Here is a 19,442-nt window from a genome sequence, read left to right as displayed (position 1 = left end):
GATTTCCTTTGCTCTGTCAACAAAACCAGATGCGCGTGCTCGAATCATAGACTGTATAAGGCTCAGATATATGCTGCCTTACAACGTGTCTCCTCCCACTCAACCTGTGTCCTGTGCCCTCACAACTCTCTCTGTGCTCACGCGTAAGATATTAAATCTTTTCGCACCTTTCTATTTATAACCTTTTCTGTTCTCATCTTTTTACCGCGTGCAGTGTGAACGTTCTGATCCGTTAACATGGGCTCGAAAGAAAGGCTACGCATCACAGAGTGTGAACCTGGAGTTAGGCATTTGCCCAGTCTGCTCTGTTCTCGTGCTCCACTTAGGTGCGCTGCATCCTGATTGGTTCAGATAACATATTGCGGTGAGGTCAGGGCCGTGGAAATTCGTGCTATAAAGCGATTTAAAAATCGTGCACACTCAAATCGCGATTTTATTTCGATTTCGATTAATTGCACAGCCCTAGTCCTGGTCTGAACACATCTATAGGCCAATAATCAATTATAATTATAGCGCCACCTGTGGGCACCAGGAAATCACTTGTTTTAAACTAACTTAAACATGCATTATCTGATCTGCCCCAAACTTCACTTGTTTGATGAGAGTCCTGGCCAGAACTCATCTTAAGACCAATATTGATTTATAGTCATAGTGCCACCTGCTGGCAACAGGAAATTACTATTTTTACACTAAATTTAACATGCATTGTCCAATCTGCCCCAAAGCTCACATGTTTGGTGAGAGTCCTAGCCTGGAGTTACATACATGCCAATATTCATTTATAATAATAGAGCCACCTGCTGGCAGCAGGGAAATAGGCACAAGTATTTACCATTTTATAAGCATATTGCCCGATGTTTGCTGTTCTCCTATGGCCACCGGGTGGAGGTGAGCCCAGGTGTAACGGACCTTTAATCGCGTTTAGCTTTAATTCAGCCTTTGTAACATACACACTCAACATTTTTTCTCCTGGTCTATCCCTACACAAAGCATGCTGGGAACTAGAAATCCACTGCCCAGTTTCAATCAATGCAACATAAATGATTCACGTAGGCCCAACTTAACTTCAAAGGTTTAAGCTAACATTTTACAAATTTAATTTCATTTAATATAATAAAATATAAAACATATGGAAATAATCTGGCATATTATAAAGAATGAATAGATAAATTGTTCTAAACAATCTGTACAATATAAGAATTCCTATTTTTTTTTTTTTTTTTTTTTTTTATAATTGCAGTGGCAAAAATCACAGTTGTATGGTTCCAAAACTATAAAATAAACAAATACCCCTGTGAATACTGCCATTCATCATAATTATTACAAAACAAAGTATTTTATCCACTTATAGTTTATTTATTCCTTCACAGCTTATTTGTCTGTGATTGTATATGGAAATGATTTAAATTCCTTTAAAAAATGAGAAATTTTGGATAATGAATGAAATAATGAAGTGGTTTTTTTTTATTTATTTTTTAAAGAACTCAAATGTGTTTTAAAATAAGACATTGCAACTTGTCCCATATATTCCGTGTGTTCTCAAAGCATCGTTAGGATTTGGAGAAACAAACTGAAAATGTAGTTCATTATTAAAGGAACATTTTTATCTTTGTTTTAATAGTCCTGTGTACATTTAGCACACAGCAGTTTGCACCAATTGGCCCAGAAAAATCATATTTAGTTAATTAATTATAAGAAATCAAGATTAATTAAATCATGAAAAGAAACACATAGCCTTTAAACCTGTGAAAAGTAAGTGATTACTTTCTTCTTATAGGTGAATATTACACAGTTGTACTCGGTGTAAGATTCTGTCAATAATCTATCACAAGCATGCATGACCTGGTTAATTTCATGTCCTATGAGGTCTTGGGCCAAGTTCTCTTTTATTCAACCATATTGGTTGTGTCTATAAGAGTGCAAATGTTGTATCAGATCATTCGCATTTGGCATCTGCTGTGGAGCTCAATCATTTGGGATGCTTCTCTTTCTTTACACACTCCTTTTCCATCAGCTTTATACAAAGGCAGAAAACATTCCTTGTTATAAAATGGGAGACCCTAAATACCCGCTGCTTTCCAAGGACGGAGATGTAACAATCGGAGGGATTTTTGCAATCCACAGAAAGGAAACACTACCTTCTTTTGAGTTTACACAAAAACCTCAATATCTGTTATGCTCAAGGTTTGTTACAATGTTGATTTAAGAAAATTGAAGTTTAATAAAACAAAAATTTTAACACAATCTGTTTTTAAATGATAATCATAATAATAACCATAATACTTATTATTGTTAATTTCATTAAGATAATTTATATATATATATATATATATATATATATATATATATATATATATATATATATATATATATATATATATATATATAATTTATATATACATCTGCATCTATAAATTATTTTCAACAGCAAACTAGCAAACTTTTATCGTTTGAATCATATGTGAAAATAAAGAATTATTATCCCTTATTTCTCCACCTTACATATATATATATATATATATATATATATATATATATATATATATATATATATATATATATATATATATATATAATTTATTTAGTTTAGCCTAATAACTTTATGTTTCATTTAACAGTGTGAATCTGAGAGATTTTCGTCTGGTGCAAATCATGATCTTCGCAATTGAGGAAATCAACAGAAGTGAAAGTTTGCTTCCAAATGTTACTATTGGATATAGAATATATGATACTTGCGGATCAAGATTGTCTACAATGAGTGCAATAATTGGAGTGATCAATGGTCAGGACTTTGGATCAAGAGACAGATGCAATGGACGTACTCCTTTACATGCTATTATAGGAGAATCAGAATCTTCTGCCACAATGATTCTGTCAAGAACTGCAGGACCTTTTAAAATTCCAGTGGTAAGGAGCAGTAATACTAAACGTTTGATGATTACCATTTGACTTTGCCATTGTTTTCTGTGCTTTCTTTTTCAGATAAGTCCCTCAGCCACTTGTGAATGTCTCAGTAATAGGAAATATTACCCGTCATTCTTCAGGACTATTGCTAGTGATTACCACCAGAGCAGAGCACTTGTATACATAGTGAAGCACTTTGGATGGTCCTGGGTAGGAGCTGTGAACAGTGACAATGAATATGGAAACATTGGAATGGCCGCATTTCTTCAAATAGCCCAGGAGGAGGGGATTTGTGTGGAGTACTCTGTGAAATTCTACAGAACAGAGACAGAAAAACTAAAAAAAGTGGTAGACATAATTAAAAAAGGCACAGCAAAAGTTATTGTTTCATTTGTTTCATTTGTTGAGATGGGCTTACTTATTGATCAGTTAAGTATTCAGAAAATTGCAGGCTTTCAAATGATTGGTGTGGAGTCATGGATAACTACAAAGAATTACTTCACTCCAAATAGTTTTAATTCGTTGGGAGGGTCACTTGGATTTGCAGTGAGAAAAATCTACATTGAAGGGTTTGCAGATTATGTTATGAAAGAATTCTGGGATACAGCTTTTCCATGCTCACAAAGTGAGGGAAATTCTTCTCAATATGCATTCAATTCCAGCAGATATGAGGAACTACTTGAACAAAAAAACTACAATGAAGACATCTTTGAACAAAGAGAATCAAGCAATGTCTATAAAGCAGTTCATGCTGTAGCTCATTCACTACACAGTCTGCTTAAGTGCAATGAACAAGAAGGATGTGAGAAAAGCCTGACTATACAACCACAGGAGGTAAAAAAAAAAAAAAGACATAAAAGATAAAATAAAGGGAACTAAAGAGGGACCATTATTTTTGTTACACATTTTAAATGTCTCAATGATAATAACAAAACTGTCTTTTTTTGCTAGGTTCTTGGGGCTCTGAAAAATGTAAATTTCACCATAAAGATGGGAGATCATGTGTGGTTTGACAGCACTGGTGGCGCAGTAGCCCAATATGAAGTTGTGAACTGGCAGCAGGACTCTGATGGATTATTCCAATTTAAATCCGTGGGATACTATGATGCCTCCCTTCCCCCTCTCCAACGCTTAATGCTTAATACTAAAAATATAATTTGGGCTGGAGGACAACTGAAGGTAAATGCCAATATCTGTTTCTGCTATAGGGATATTTTAATCTTGGAAGCCGGGAACACCATTTTAAAAAGTAAAGAGTAATAACAAGTAATAAGCCTTGATGAAAGGCATGTAGAAAACATAATTAGTTTAATACAGTAAAAAAACAAAAAACATTGTTTTGATTAATGCCATTTGGTTTGAAAGCATCTAATATGCCATTAGCTAAGAGTCACATATACAATAATGTTAATTTACAGTAATTTACAATAATGTTGTAAGGCATTAGTTATCTTGAAAAAAAATAGAAAGTTTAAATAAAAGAATAAAGAATATAATACTTTTAATAGCATTTCTGTTGTATAAATGTAATTTTGGTTCAAGAGAAAAGTGCTGAAACCCCTTTTGTAATTATTATAATTATTATTATAATTCTGCCATACAACTGTTCATTCAGACCAAACTGTAAGGCCTAGAGACATGAAACCAAGACAGATGGTAGATCTCAGTTTGGGAAGACATTGACAAGCTATGGCCCCAATTGGCAAATAGTGGGAGCTACAGCAATCAAAAATGTGAAATTGCTTAATAACTCATGATGTTTTTTTGTAAACTAATTTTTTTTTTAAAAATTCTTAAAACAATTGTTTAAGTAAGTGTATTTGTTCATAGCTAGTCTATCATAAAGTATTATCCAATGTGGTAACACTTTATAATAACTTTCATTAATAAATCACTGACATAATATAGTGCACATATAATGCATTACATAATACATACAGATAATAAGTTAATATAAATTCACATAACTAGAAATGTGAGATATCATGCTTGTTAAAGCTTACTAATGTACTTATTAAACATTACCTTATGATTAACAGATCATAATTTAATGTAATTAATGTCATTAAAGGGGTCATATGACATTGCTAATGGTGTGATTAAATGTGTTTATGCAGTTTAAACACGTAAAGTTTTACAAAGCTTGTCATTCTGAAAAGTGAGGTGTACACTGACTGGCCAGCTATCCAGTTTGTTGTAATTGGCTGAATGCCTCAAGTGTGTGACAGAAATTTTACACCCCTTACCATACTGTGAAGCCATTTCCTGGCACGACGAGACAAAACCATTAAAACCCATTACAAAAGAGAGCACAATAACTATAAATATAACGATAGTTCTAAAAATCAATATTCTCAATATTAAAGAATAGCAGAGTCCACACTACAACTATAACGATTTAAAGTGGCAGACGCACGTCAGTTAGAATAAACAGCTGGTGTGGACGCTAATATCGTTATCTTTATAGTTAACGTTCTTGGTGTGAATGGACCTTTATACTGTCAGCATATCATGCTGAGTAAACATAAAACCATATCTGCATCTATGATTGGTGAAACGAGAAACAACAAGCATTACTCTACACTGCTCAAAAAAATCGCGTTTGAATCAGTGGCAAATTCTTTTACCCTTTCGCACGTGAATTGAAAATATTCTAGCTGAGCCCCCAGTGTGAGTTTTTTTAGGCAACTGTTATTTTAGAATGTATCCTCTTTTTGTTTCCATGGGGAATTGTCATGTTTATTATGTGACTCAACACAGCCACAATAGATCTGTATGACATATTAATCACTTTTATTTTGTTTTTCCGGTTTTATTCGAAATATTCACAAACATGCTCACTATATTATAAAATATCTGATATTCCAATTCTGAAATATGTGCAAGTAAATCTATTTGGTAGTTTAAACACTTTTATATAGAATGTATATCTATACGGGTGATGGGCGCCGCCATGTTAGTTTGCACTGAATCCGAGCTTTGGGATTTAAAACATGTATCCTCTCATCCTGAAACATGTTAAAGTAGGTCTCTGGTAAACTGGGAGAAGAGCAGAGTAAACTTCATAGTTACCTACATACAGTGGCGGCTCCAGACAATTTTGATTGGGGGGGGCGATGGGGGGTCCTGGTCATTTCAGGGGGGGACTCATGAAAATCAACATAAAATACAGTGGCACCAGCTAATAACTGCATAATTACTGCATCGAAAATACATTTTGGTCCAAAAATAGCAAAAACTACAACTTTATTCAGCATTTTCTCCTCTTCCATGTCTGTTGTGAGCGAGTTAAAAACAAAGCAGTTTGTGATATCCGGTTTGCGAACGAATCATTCGATGTAACCGGATCTTCTTGAACCAGTTCACCAAATCGAACTGAATTGTTTGAAATGGTTCGCATCTCCAATATGCATTAATGCACAAATTACATAAGCAGTTAACTTTTTTATACTTTGGCTGACACTCCCTCTGAACAGGGCCGTGCAGAGACCTTTGGAGGGGCAGGTGCTCAAAGTATAAAAAAAAAACGGTTCACCGGTTCTTTTGCACTCGATGTAATGTCATTGGCGATGACTGCCCTTGATTCAAGCCTTCGGTTTACCCGCGCTTATAAAATTACCAAAGAATAAGTTCAGAATCAATCATCAAAAGAACCAGTTCGGTTCAGACGCTCTGAATGTCAATCTGCTTCACGCTGAATCACACATGCGCAGTTTCATCAGCTCCTCAGTTCTCGAATCGGGGCAGTGATGCAAACGTAGCACATGGTGGTCGGGAAGCAAATGTTGGAGTAGTGTTGTCACTATACCAAAATTATACCTAGTCAAGAATTGCGATTTCGATACTTTGATACTTTGGCTGACACTCCCTCTGAACAGGGCCGTGCAGAGACCTTTGGAGGGGCAGGTGCTCAAAGTATAAAAGGGACACATGGAACAAGGCTTTAAATGGCGCTGTTCAAAATATCAATACAGCAATATATTGTAATGCAGTCCTTGCTGATTTGCGTATCGATATGGATGATTATTTATTGATACAGCAGCAAATGCTTTGATGTAGTTTCGAAAAAGAAACAATAGAGAAGGCAATTTTAAGTTTAAAATAATAATAGCTCTGGGATTAGAAACTGAAATGTCTTAAATTGTCCCAACCTGATGGCTTTTTCTTCTCTGTTATACAGAATAATTAAGAACAGCGGTTATAGTAAAAACTATAGAAAACACTTGTGCCTCTTTCTCACCAGCCTCTGTCTCCTGGCTTGCTGTTCCCTGCTCTCTTTCTGTCACTTGTGCCTCTACATGTCCCTCTTTTTCTTCCTCTATCTCCATCTCCTCATCTGATCTATTACTTTCTACTCTCTGTCCATCTAGGAACAAGGCTCAATTTACTATTTCAGCATTAATCTATTATTTTAACCATCACTACTACTCTTGCACCTAATCAATAAGTTCACCTTAAATATTGAATCAAAACATTTAAAAACTGATACACTGGAATATAGTGATTAATATTATTATTACTGTTGTAGTTGTCTAAAATTTAACACCTTTGCAATGTAAACAAATGACGGGCTACATTTTGTTATTCATATCCTTCACACTGCAGTTTGATGTCAGGTATATTATGAATTTTTTATTGACATTTATATTTTTACATTTATTTCCAGAGAGATATTATTGAGTTTACAGGCTAAAGTGGTCTTGCTGTTGTAAAAACTGTTGCTATTGTAAAAAAAAAAAAAAATATATATATATATATATATATATATATATATATATATATATATATATATATATTTGCGTCACATTTAAAATATAATTATATTTTAATTCATTTCTGAATCGTTTTTATTTTTATAATGATAATTCAGAGAATGAGAAAATCTGAATAAGCCTTACCAGTGTTGTGATAAATATTTTTAAGGCACTCTACGTGTTAAAAAAATAAGTGTAATATAACACTTTTATTATACTGTAATCTAATAAAAGTTTAGTCAAATAACATAAGGACCAGACCCTTCGATGCCTGTGAAACTTTTCTCCCTCAAACAGCACGCTAGCATTACTTCTACACTACAGACTACACACAGCAAAATAAACAACATATCTGCATGTTCTCACATCACATCGTTCTTGTAAAATAATAATAAGTAAATAAACATCAAAATCACTTCGCTGAGAATGAAACACCACTTACCATCTGCCTCTATGTTGAAAATATACTCTGGCATTTAAAAAATGCGCGTGCGGTGTGAGGAATCGTCCCGCTTGGATGAGGTCATCATCGTCAGGTGAAAGGTCATCATGTTGGTCATTTTATTTACGGCTAAATTATTATTAATAAATTGCACTTATATTATGATTGGGCGTGGGCAGGCATTCTCAAAAGGGCACTTAAGGGGCAAAGGAGCAGATGCTCAAGTGAACCGGTTCTTTTGGACAATGATCAAATAAACCAGTTGAAAAAAAAAAACGGTTCACCGGTTCTTTTGCACTCGATGTAATGTCATTGGCGATGACTGCCCTTGATTCAAGCCTTCGGTTTACCCGCGCTTATAAAATTACCAAAGAATAAGTTCAGAATCAATCATCAAAAGAACCAGTTCGGTTCAGACGCTCTGAATGTCAATCTGCTTCACGCTGAATCACACATGCGCAGTTTCATCAGCTCCTCAGTTCTCGAATCGGGGCAGTGATGCAAACGTAGCACATGGTGGTCGGGAAGCAAATGTTGGAGTAGTGTTGTCACGATACCAAAATTATACCTAGTCAAGAATTGCGATTTCGATACTTTGATACTTTTCCTGTAAAGGAGAAAAAACATTCTCAAATATCATTTATGTGCTTTATTTTAAAACCGGGACAACATTCTAATCATATAACACACTAATAAATGAACATATGAACAGTAGATAAACAAAATTAACAAAATATGAAATATCAAAATATGAAAAATAAAATAGAGCAATGACATTCAAGGTAAAGAAAAAATACATTTAGCAGCATTATCTCAGTTATCATAAGAAACATAAGAGTAATAAATGTATCTTGATTCTTAACTTTGAATAAAAAATATGTACAGCGATTACATTAAACAATGTTTCTGAACTCAGAAGATTAAATGTCAAATGATAAATAATATCAATTTAAGCAATGGCATTCAAGTAAAAAAAAGCTAATAAAATTTAGCAGCAATATCTCAGATATTGTAACTTATTCTGAATTTCTGTCAGTTGTGCAACCTTTTTTTTCAGAAAAGAGTAAACTCAGCCAGTGAGCTTTAATGAGCGTCATCTTTATTGGGCGTCATCTTTTTCTATAGTCGTGGACCGGCGGCCACAGTATCGCTTGTGCTCGTACATACAGTATTGTTCAAAATAATAGCAGTACAATGTGACTAACCAGAATAATCAAGGTTTTTAGTATATTTTTTATTGCTACGTGGCAAACAAGTTACCAGTAGGTTCAGTAGATTGTCAGAAAACAAACAAGACCCAGCATTCATGATATGCACGCTCTTAAGGCTGTGCAATTGGTCAATTAGTTGAAAGGGGTGTGTTCAAAAAAATAGCAGTGTCTACCTTTGACTGTACAAACTCAAAACTATTTTGTACAAACATTTTTTTTTCTGGGATTTAGCAATCCTGTGAATCACTAAACTAATATTTAGTTGTATGACCACAGTTTTTTAAAACTGCTTGACATCTGTGTGGCATGGAGTCAACCAACTTGTGGCACCTCTCAGCTGTTATTCCACTCCATGATTCTTTAACAACATTCCACAATTCATTCACATTTCTTGGTTTTGCTTCAGAAACAGCATTTTTGATATCACCCCACAAGTTCTCAATTGGATTAAGGTCTGGAGATTGGGCTGGCCACTCCATAACATTAATTTTGTTGGTTTGGAACCAAGACTTTGCCCGTTTACTAGTGTGTTTTGGGTCATGTCCTCTTCAGCATAGGGCAACATGACCTCTTCAAGTATTTTAACATATGCAAACTGATCCATGATCCCTGGTATGCGATAAATAGGCCCAACACCATAGTAGGAGAAACATGCCCATATCATGATGCTTGCACCTCCATGCTTCACTGTCTTCACTGTGTACTGTGGCTTGAATTCAGAGTTTGGGGGTTGTCTCACAAACTGCCTGTGGCCCTTGGACCCAAAAAGAACAATTTTACTCTCATCAGTCCACAAAATGTTCCTCCATTTCTCTTTAGGCCAGTTGATGTGTTCTTTGGCAAATTGTAACCTCTTCTGCACATGCCTTTTTTTTTAACAGAGGGACTTTGCGGGGGATTCTTGAAAATAGATTAGCTTCACACAGACGTCTTCTAACTGTCACAGTACTTACAGGTAACTCCAGACTGTCTTTGATCATCCTGGAGGTGATCATTGGCTGAGGCTTTGCCATTCTGGTTATTCTTCTATCCATTTTGATGTTTGTCTTCCGTTTTCTTCCACGTCTCTCTGGTTTTGCTCTCCATTTTAAGGCATTGGAGATCATTTTAGCTGAACAGCCTATCATTTTTTGCACCTCTTTATAGGTTTTCCCCTATCTAATCAACTTTTTAATCAAAGTACGCTGTTCTTCTGAACAATGTCTTGAACGACCCATTTTCAAATGCATGTTCAACAAGTGTTGGCTTCATCCTTAAATAGGGGCCACCTGATTCACACCTGTTTCTTCACAAAATTGATGACCTCAGTGATTGAATGCCACACTGCTATTTTTTTGAACACACCCCTTTCAACTAATTCAACTAATTGCCCAATTGCACAGCCTTAAGAGCGTGCATATCATGAATGCTGGGTCTCATTTGTTTTCTGAGAATCTACTGAACCTACTGGTAACTTGTTTGCCACGTAGCAATAAAAAAATATACGAAAAACCTTGATTATTCTGGTTAGTCACATTGTACTGCTATTATTTTGAACAATACTGTACAGCCTAGTGATGCGCAGGTCTGGGTTTTTTTTTTCAACCCGCGGGTCCCGCGTTTATGAAATAATTTGGCCCGCCCCAGCCCGCAAATAAAGTAACATTTCTTTACCCACCCTGACCCGCGCATCGGGGACATCACTGAAGATACGTTGCTACTAGACTCATATTTTTCGTTCACTGAAGCTCCTCCCTCCACAGTAGTATTAATGATTATACAGGGTCAGTGAGCCAAGCATGTAAATCTCGATCAGCAATCAGCAGATACAAAGCGCAGTTATAGGTGCTGTTTTCATATTTAGCATACAGAACATGAATCCACGTTTAATCCCCAATTAATGTGAATATTATATATTATGACCAAACAATTAAAATGTTAATTATGCAAGAAAACCTTGTGCTTTGTTCATCTGAACAACTTATTTAAACTATTTAATGTGATTATGCACACATTTTATTAAAGCCAAATCAGTTTAGTAAAGCCACTAATGCAGGCATCTCCCTCGCTGTAGTGCTTTTTTGCTTGCAGGAGGATAAAACACACAGACGTCCATAGGGAGGCACTGGAAGCGTGCGTTGCACACACCAACATGAAATACGTCTCTTACAATACAAATTTGGAACGCAGTCATTCTTTGAAGTATTGATACTAATAAATTTAGTTATCGTGACGTTTTTAATTTCCGAGAATCGAGATACTTTTGAAGTATCGGTGCACCGTGCAACACTATGTTGGAGGTAGACCCTGGAGACTTTTCTTTGCAGTACTACCCTGAACAATGATGGCAGATGACACAGGGTCAAGATTTGGATAAGTACTTAATCGTCAGTAATAGTCAGCAAGCCAACAGATACTAGTGCCCAGACTGCATCAACATCAGACACCAGTATAAAACCAAATAAAAACAATATTAGCAGGGAAATGTGGATGATCAGTTTTCAGTGTTATCTGCAGTGTTTGGAATAATGGCGTTTAAAAGAACGGCGTTAGGTAACGACGTTATTTTTTCAGTAACGGGGTAATCTAACTAATTACTTTTCCCGTCGTTACAACACCGTTAATGTTACTGAACGTTAAATGCGGTGCGTTACTATGCATTGATTTAAGAAACTATGCAATCCGAGCGCACCCCTGGCTCACACAGCGAGTGAGCAGATGGGTTAATAACGAGATAAGCGATTATGATTGGCTAAGGCAGTCATGTGTTTCATGGTAGCCAATCAGAGCCAGTGTTTTTACACACATGCTGGCACACGCGGCAGCGTCAGTGGCGCCAAACACACAGACACACACAAGCAACAGCTACACAGAGATTCGAAGCAGCAGAGATGGAGAGTCAGGAGCAATCCGATGAAAAGTTGGCATTTTCAAGGTGGAGATATAAGCACTACTTCAAATTCATTGTGGTCAAAGGCAAGAACGTGCATGTAATGTGTACATGTAATGTGTGACACGCATCTACAAAGCTAGTGGCCAAAAACCCTTTTCTTACAAAGATTATACCTGAAGTGCAGGATAAAACTCTATATATATACACAGTATACACAGTAACACAAATAGTTACTTTCCCTGGTAACGAGTTACTTTTATTATAGAGTAATTCAGTTACTTACTCAGTTACTTTTTGGAACAAGTAGCGAGTAACTATAATTACTTTTTTAAAGTAATGTTCCCAAGAGTGGTTATCTGTCTTGCCTACACTGCCATAACATTGGGTTAGTTCACCCAAACTTGAAAGTCATGTCATCATTTACTCACCCATGACTTTTAGTTATTTTCAGAACACAAATAAAGACATTTTCAGTGAAATCCCAGAAATGTATGTCCTTTAACTGAATGTCTATTTACAAAAAATTTTTTAGACAGTTGATCATATAGCAATCACGTCTCTTTCGAAGACTTGAGCCTCTTTTCCATTGTCAGGCCAAACCATTCTTAATTCTAAATGCTTAACCATTCCATTCTGTGGCCGGTGATCACAAGACCGCTGCTCAGAGAAGACAGCTGACACAAGTAAATAAAAATATTTTATAAATATTTAAAATATGAAAAATAATTCTTCATATAAAGGCAAGTTCCACTACTGTTGTGAATTGTAGAACAAGGACACATTAATTTCTTGATATTTGCATGTTTTACAATAGAAATAAATGTTCTATACATCTCTATTTGAGGCCTCAGTAATAAAACCCATTCAAAAGCAGCATTCTTCTGTTACAGTACTCAGTGTTTTTACCACACAGCAAAGAAATAATTACTGCAAAACAACGAGCTCATTCAGTTTAAAGGGGGGCGGGGTGAAATGGTATTTCATACTACTTCCGGTTTGTCACAAGTTTCGGAAAGTTTTTTTCGAGTATGGCTCTGTGTGACGTTAGATGGAGCGGAATTTCCTTGTATGGGTCCTAAGGGCATGTCTGCCAGAAGAGCGCGTGCTCCGTATAGCAGAACACTGTGAGGCTGAGCACAGACATTCATTCACTGATCAGAGCGAGAGCGTCGCGAAAAGTCACAAAAGAAGTGTGTTTTTGGTTGCCAGGGCAAGACAACCCTGCACAGATTACCAAAAAAAAAAAAAAAACAGCATTAAGGGACCAGTGGATGGAGTTAATTTTTACAGAGCATCAACGGAGTTGTGCAAGTGATTTTGTTTGTTCCCTGCATTTCGAAGATGCTTGTTTTACAAACAAGGCCCAGTTTGACGACGGATTTGCGTATCGTTTATTTCTTAAGGATGATGCAATCCCAACGAAAAAGGGTCACGATCGTGTGTTGGAACCGCAGGCGGTGAGTAAAACTGCTTAAAATATCTCGGCCTCCTTGTTAGTGCGTACTCGGAGCGAGTCGTTGCTGCTGCTGCTCTCGTTCAGTTTCAGCCTCAGGATCTGATTCTGGATCATAAATAAACAGCTGAATCTGACTGTTAGCCATGGTTTGTTTTGGATGTTTTTTTCCTCACGGTAAAGTCACAGCTTCCAAATGCTCTCAACGCAAAAGCCTACTGGCGCTCGTGATTCTTTAGCTCTGCCCACACGTCACGCCTCCAGCCGGTCGTGTTTTTCCGGGAAAAATCGGTACAGTCTATCTTTCTCTTATGAATATAATAAAACTAAAGACTTTTTGGAGTTATGAAGGATGCAGTACTACTCTATAGGTACTCAAGATTAACAGGATATTGAGTGAAAACGAGCATTTCACCCCCCCTTTAAACCTGATATGTCTGATCAAGTAATGACTATGATTGTATTAAAATGATGAAAATAAATTTGTAAACTGAATAATGACTTTAACCTAAAAAGTGGCCAAAGCCTCACAGTGTAGGTATGTGACAAAAAAAAAAATCAATACTAGAAAATTAACATATAATCATAACAATATGATAAATAATAAAAATTACTTTAAAATGTTTTTTAAATGATTACATTTGAATAATTATTAAGAAAGTTATGGAATTTTGTAATTTTGTACCTAATTATAACAATAAAACAGTGAAAAACTGTGACCTCTTCCGCTTGATCAAACACTTCAAAATATCATAACTTCCTCATTTCTTGGTTTATTTGGATAATTCAAACACCACAGTGTAGGTAATTAAGTTAAGATTAAAATGACTTCTTTTTAAAAGGTATATATAAAAAATATTATTTCTAATTAACCACTAATTAATGAAACCGAGAACATCAACCCACGCATACATTTCCATATGAAATCAAAATAATCAGCCTTTTAAAAATATTATATCATATTATATCAAAAGTATATTATATTTATTTATTTTTAAGTATAATATGATATTTATATTTCAAAAAGTAATATACCCTTATATATAACATATACTTGTAAGCCTTGTAATGTCTTGTGGTAACTCCTAGCTAGCTGATTAGGCTTAACGCTTAGAAAGAACCAAAATATAATAAAGAGAAGACACACCATGAGTTGTTCACTATCAATGTCGTTCTTGTTCTGCTTTACTTGTCATAACAAAGATACAAGTACAGGTCTCCATCTAGTGGCAAGTAACAGCATACATCACATCTTCCTTTTATTATTATTATTATTATTATTAAACACAACTATAAACTTGAACTTTTATTTCTAATTAGAAAGTCAGTATTGCAAAAAAAATTTTTTTTTTCTTCTTCTTTTTGAGATCTCTGAACAGACTCAACTTTACTCAACTTTAATTAACTACTTGCTTACTTTAGCAAGAATAACGCTTTGGAGGTCTAACCACTCTACCAGAACGCGTCTCCCTCACAGTTTCTTCAGCAACACCTTCAGGCACCGAAGACATCTTTGCAGGAGTTGGTACAGGGAGCAATGCCTGCTTTGTGTCAACCACATCAGGAACATAACTGGATCAAATGAGTCCTGAATGTGGGAATTCTGGAAACTCCACTCTTTTGTCTTTAGAAGGTGTTTTCTATTTCTTCTGTAGATTTCTCCACCCTGTGTTTGAACCAGGAATGACCTTGGTTTGTCAAGACTTTTCACCACTACAGCTGGCTGCCAACGATTCTCAACTCTCAGCCTCACCATTTCTCCTTCACTCAGAGTAGGCAGGTTTCTAGCCCCATGATCATAGTAGAACTTTTCTTCAACTGCCTGTCTTTTAGGCTTTGCTGAACACCTTTGTGCAGCTGCAGCTGTAACAGTTTACTCGCTGTTGGTATTCTGGTTTTCAATCTACGGCCCATAAGAAGCTGTGCAGGAGATAACTTTACTCCACTTAGCGGCGTATTCCTGTACTCAAGAAGAGCAATGTATGGATCTCCTTGACTTTCTTGCACCTTCTTAAATAGGTTTTTGATGGTTTGTACAGCTCTTTCACTCTGACCATTAGACTGAGGATACCTTGGACTTAAAGTCGAGTGTTTGAACTCCCAGTCATCTCTGAAGTTGCTGAATTGAGCACTCACAAACTGTGGTCCGTTATCTGAAACAACTTAATCTGGAATCCCGTGTCTTGCAAATATTGACTTCAGTGCTGTTATTACATGCTGGCTTGTTGTCTGTGTCAACTTTGTAACTTCAGGAAATTTTGAGAAGTAATCCACACATAGCAAGTAATCTGCTTTGTTGAAGTGAAAGAGATCAACTCCTACCTTTGCCCACGCCCTGTCTGGTAATTCATGACTGACAAGAGGTTCTTTGGTATTGTTCCTTTTGAAAGTGTTACACACAGCACACTTTGACACCACACCTTTAATTTGTTTTCCCATGCCGTGCCAAAACAATACATCTCTTGCTCTCTCTTTACACTTAACAACCCCCAAATGAGCTTCATGAATCCTCTCCAGCATTTCTGCTTGAAGACTTTGTGGAACCACAAGCCTTGTGTTTTTGAACAGCAGTCCTTCTGAAATTGTCAGCTCTTCTCTGAATGTCCAGTACTTTTTTACTACATTTGGCACATGTCTGATTTGTTTAGGCCATCCTGTCTTGACTACTGCCATCACCATCTGCAGTTCTCCATCTGCTTCTGTAGCTTTATTGACTGCTTCAAGTTTTTCTTCTGAAATTGTTAGGCACTCTGACAACTGATGAACTTCCAAGTCACTGTCCAGTAATTGTTCTGCTTCTTCTTCCAGGTAGGCTCTGCTAAGTGTATCAGCGATTTTCAACTCCTTTCCTGGTTTGTAGGTTACTAGCAGATCATAGGGTTGAAGTTTCATCAACATCCTTTGCAGTCGTGTTGGAGCTTTTTCTAGAGGCTTTTTGAACAATGTCTCCAATGGCTTGTGATCTGACTGCACTCTTACTGGTTTACTATAGAGGTATTGGCTGAATTTTTCACAGCCGTTCACAATGGCTAAAAGTTCTTTTTCAATCTGAGCATACCTTTTCTGGCAGTCAGTCAGTGATCTAGTACCATAGGCTACAGGATGTCCATCCTGCAAAATGACAGCACCTAAGCCCTCTGAACTTGCATCCACAGAAAGAGTCACGTCCTTGTTGACATCAAAGAATTTGAGAACTGGGGCGTTGCTTAGTTGTGACTTCAGCATCTCAAAACTCTTTTGCTGGGAGGTTTCCCAGTGCCAAGCCACACCGTTTTCCAGGAGTTTCCTCAGCGGCGCACTGATCTCTGACAGGTTTGGAACAAATTTTGCAATATATTGAACCATGCCAAGAAACCTCATCAAGGCAGCTTTGTCTTGTGGCTTAGGCATCTCTACAATTGCTTTGATTTTGTCTTGGTCTGGCTTCAAACCTTCTCCACTCAGTACATGCCCTATATACTTTATTTCAGACATTATGATCTTGCATTTGTCCCGATTTAATTTCAGATTTATACTCCTGATTCTCTCTAAAAGCCATCTGAGCCTTTCATCGTGCTGTTCCACATTTTCTCCCCACACGAGTATGTCGTCCATGATATTCACAACTCCCTCCAGGTCTTCGAGCCTTTGTGCTATGCACTTCTGGAAGACTTCTGGGGCTGTTGATACACCAAAAGGTAGCCTCTTGAAACAGTATCTACCAAAAGGTGTATTAAATGTACAAAGCTTGGAACTCTCTTCATCCAATTGAATTTGCCAAAAGCCATGGTTAGCATCCAACACAGAAAAAAACTTTTGCATTTGGCATTTCACTCACCACTTCTTCAACTGTTTTGAGTGGAAAGTGTTCTCTTTTTATAGCTTTGTTCAAATCTTTGGGATCAATGCAGATTCGAAGTTTGTTTGGCTTCACAACCGTCACCATACTATTGACCCAATCTGTTGGTTCTGTCTGTTTGTCAATCACTCCAAGACTTTCCATTCTGCTTAGTTCAGTTTTTATTTTGTCTTTTAGTGCGATCGGCACTTTTCTGGGTGGATGTATCACCGGAGACACTGTTGTATCAATCTTGATATGATGCACTCCAGGTATGCACCCCAACCCATTGAACACATCATCAAATTCTTTCAGAATGTCCGTGTTTTCTTCACAATCCACCTTGTAGATTCTCTTGACTAGTCCTAACTCTGTGCAAGCTGACCTTCCAAGGATAGCAGGTGAGTCTTTCTCCATAATCTGGAACTCAATTTCAGCTTCATTCTCTTTGAACTGGCAGATGAGCTTTACTTTGCCCTTTGGCTCCATCTTGCGGCCTGAGTATGCTACTAACACGCAGTTAGACTTGCACATTGACATGGATTTTCCTGCAACTGCTCTGAAGTCTTTATATGAAATCACGTTGCACTTCGCTCCAGTATCCAGTTTAAAAGAAAGTGCTCTTTTGTTTACTTTAAGTGTTTCTGTCCACTTGTCTTTTTCTCCAACTGTGGCATCAGTTGCTTCATCAACTTGTGTCCCCTTTTTCTTTCCAGTCCGCATCTCTTTAAGGGCACCCATGAACAGTTCTGTGTGATCCTCTTGTTCAATTTAATGAACTTGTCTCACTGTGAACTTTGTTTTGTCGTTTTTAGTCGAACCTTGCATTTGCGTTTTGCTCATCCTTGCGAAGTGATTTTTTCGACGACACACTTTGCATATTTGTCCATATGCAGGGCACTTCCTCAGTTCATGCCTGTAACTGCATCTGGTACATTCATCTTCTTTCTTTGACCATGCGTTCGGAGCAGAACTATTTCCAGGTGACTTTTTAGTTAGCTTTAGTTTGCTAATTTTGTTCACAGTCACTTCAGTTTCCTCGTGGAGTGCTTTGATTTGGCTTTTTGTGACTTCACTCGCTCTGCAGATATCCACGGCTTTGTTCAGATCCAGATCCTGTTCCCTTAAGAGTCGAGCTCTAATTTGATCATTGTTAACGCCACACACTATGCGGTCTCTGATCAGTGAATCAGTGAGCTGTGCAAATTCACATTCTTTGGCTTTGTTTTTTAACTAGTTTTTTAGTTCGAGTGAAAAACATGTGTCTTAGATATGTTAAGTTTTTCCTTGGTTCACAGTAACACCGGATTTCTCTTTCAGTGCTTCATAATCATTCACTTCCTCCTCTGCAAAAACCATGGTATTAAATACCTTTATCGCTTCATAACCGGCAACATGGAGAAAAGTAGTACATTTTATCTTGCCTGATTTCTCAGATGTTCCACTTGCAATGAGATACAACTCAAACTTCTGTAACCAGGTTCGCCAGTTTTCTGCGGCATTTCCTTCAAAACTCAGTTCCTTTGGAGGTTTTAGCTGCTCCATTGTGAACTTCTGACACCATGTACTGTCTTGTGGTTAACTCCTAGCTAGCTGATTAGGCTTCACGCTTAGAAAGAACCAAAATATTATAAAGAGAAGACACACCACGAGTTGTTCACTGTCAATGTCATTCTTGTTCTGCTTTACTTGTCATAACAAAGATACAAGTACAGGTCTCCACCTAGTGGCAAGTAACAGCATACATCACAAGCCTACAAGTACTACAGACATTTTTTTTTCTGCTTTAATTTACTTTTGAAAAAAAATCTTACAAACATTTCAGCCCATGTGTGCTGTATTATTCTGCACAGAGTTGGTAAAATTGAATTATTTTTACAATGTTTGTAAGAATAATACAGCACACATGGGCTGAAATGTTTGTAACATTCGGCCAATCAGCTTGCCAGAAACGGGTCACATGACCTAGCAGGCAGGCAGAAGCACAGT

General features: G+C 36.8%; 1 protein-coding gene across 1 annotated transcript in view; it reads left to right on the top strand.

Moving 5' to 3' along the window:
* Positions 1–1,978: 1,978 nt before the first annotated feature.
* Positions 1,979–19,442, top strand: part of LOC113117583 (extracellular calcium-sensing receptor-like) — a 55,722-nt gene continuing 38,258 nt past the window's right edge. The window contains exons 1-4 of the mRNA XM_026286357.1: positions 1,979–2,184; positions 2,619–2,907; positions 2,983–3,738; positions 3,856–4,083. Coding sequence (XP_026142142.1) covers positions 1,979–2,184; positions 2,619–2,907; positions 2,983–3,738; positions 3,856–4,083 — 1,479 coding nt within the window. The remainder of the gene's footprint in view (positions 2,185–2,618; positions 2,908–2,982; positions 3,739–3,855; positions 4,084–19,442) is intronic.

This window comes from Carassius auratus, chromosome 17, assembly GCF_003368295.1.
Source record: "Carassius auratus strain Wakin chromosome 17, ASM336829v1, whole genome shotgun sequence".
Classification (NCBI taxonomy): Eukaryota; Metazoa; Chordata; class Actinopteri; order Cypriniformes; family Cyprinidae; genus Carassius; species Carassius auratus.
Note: the sequence above shows the minus strand (reverse complement) of the source record. Positions and strands in the feature narration are given on the sequence as shown.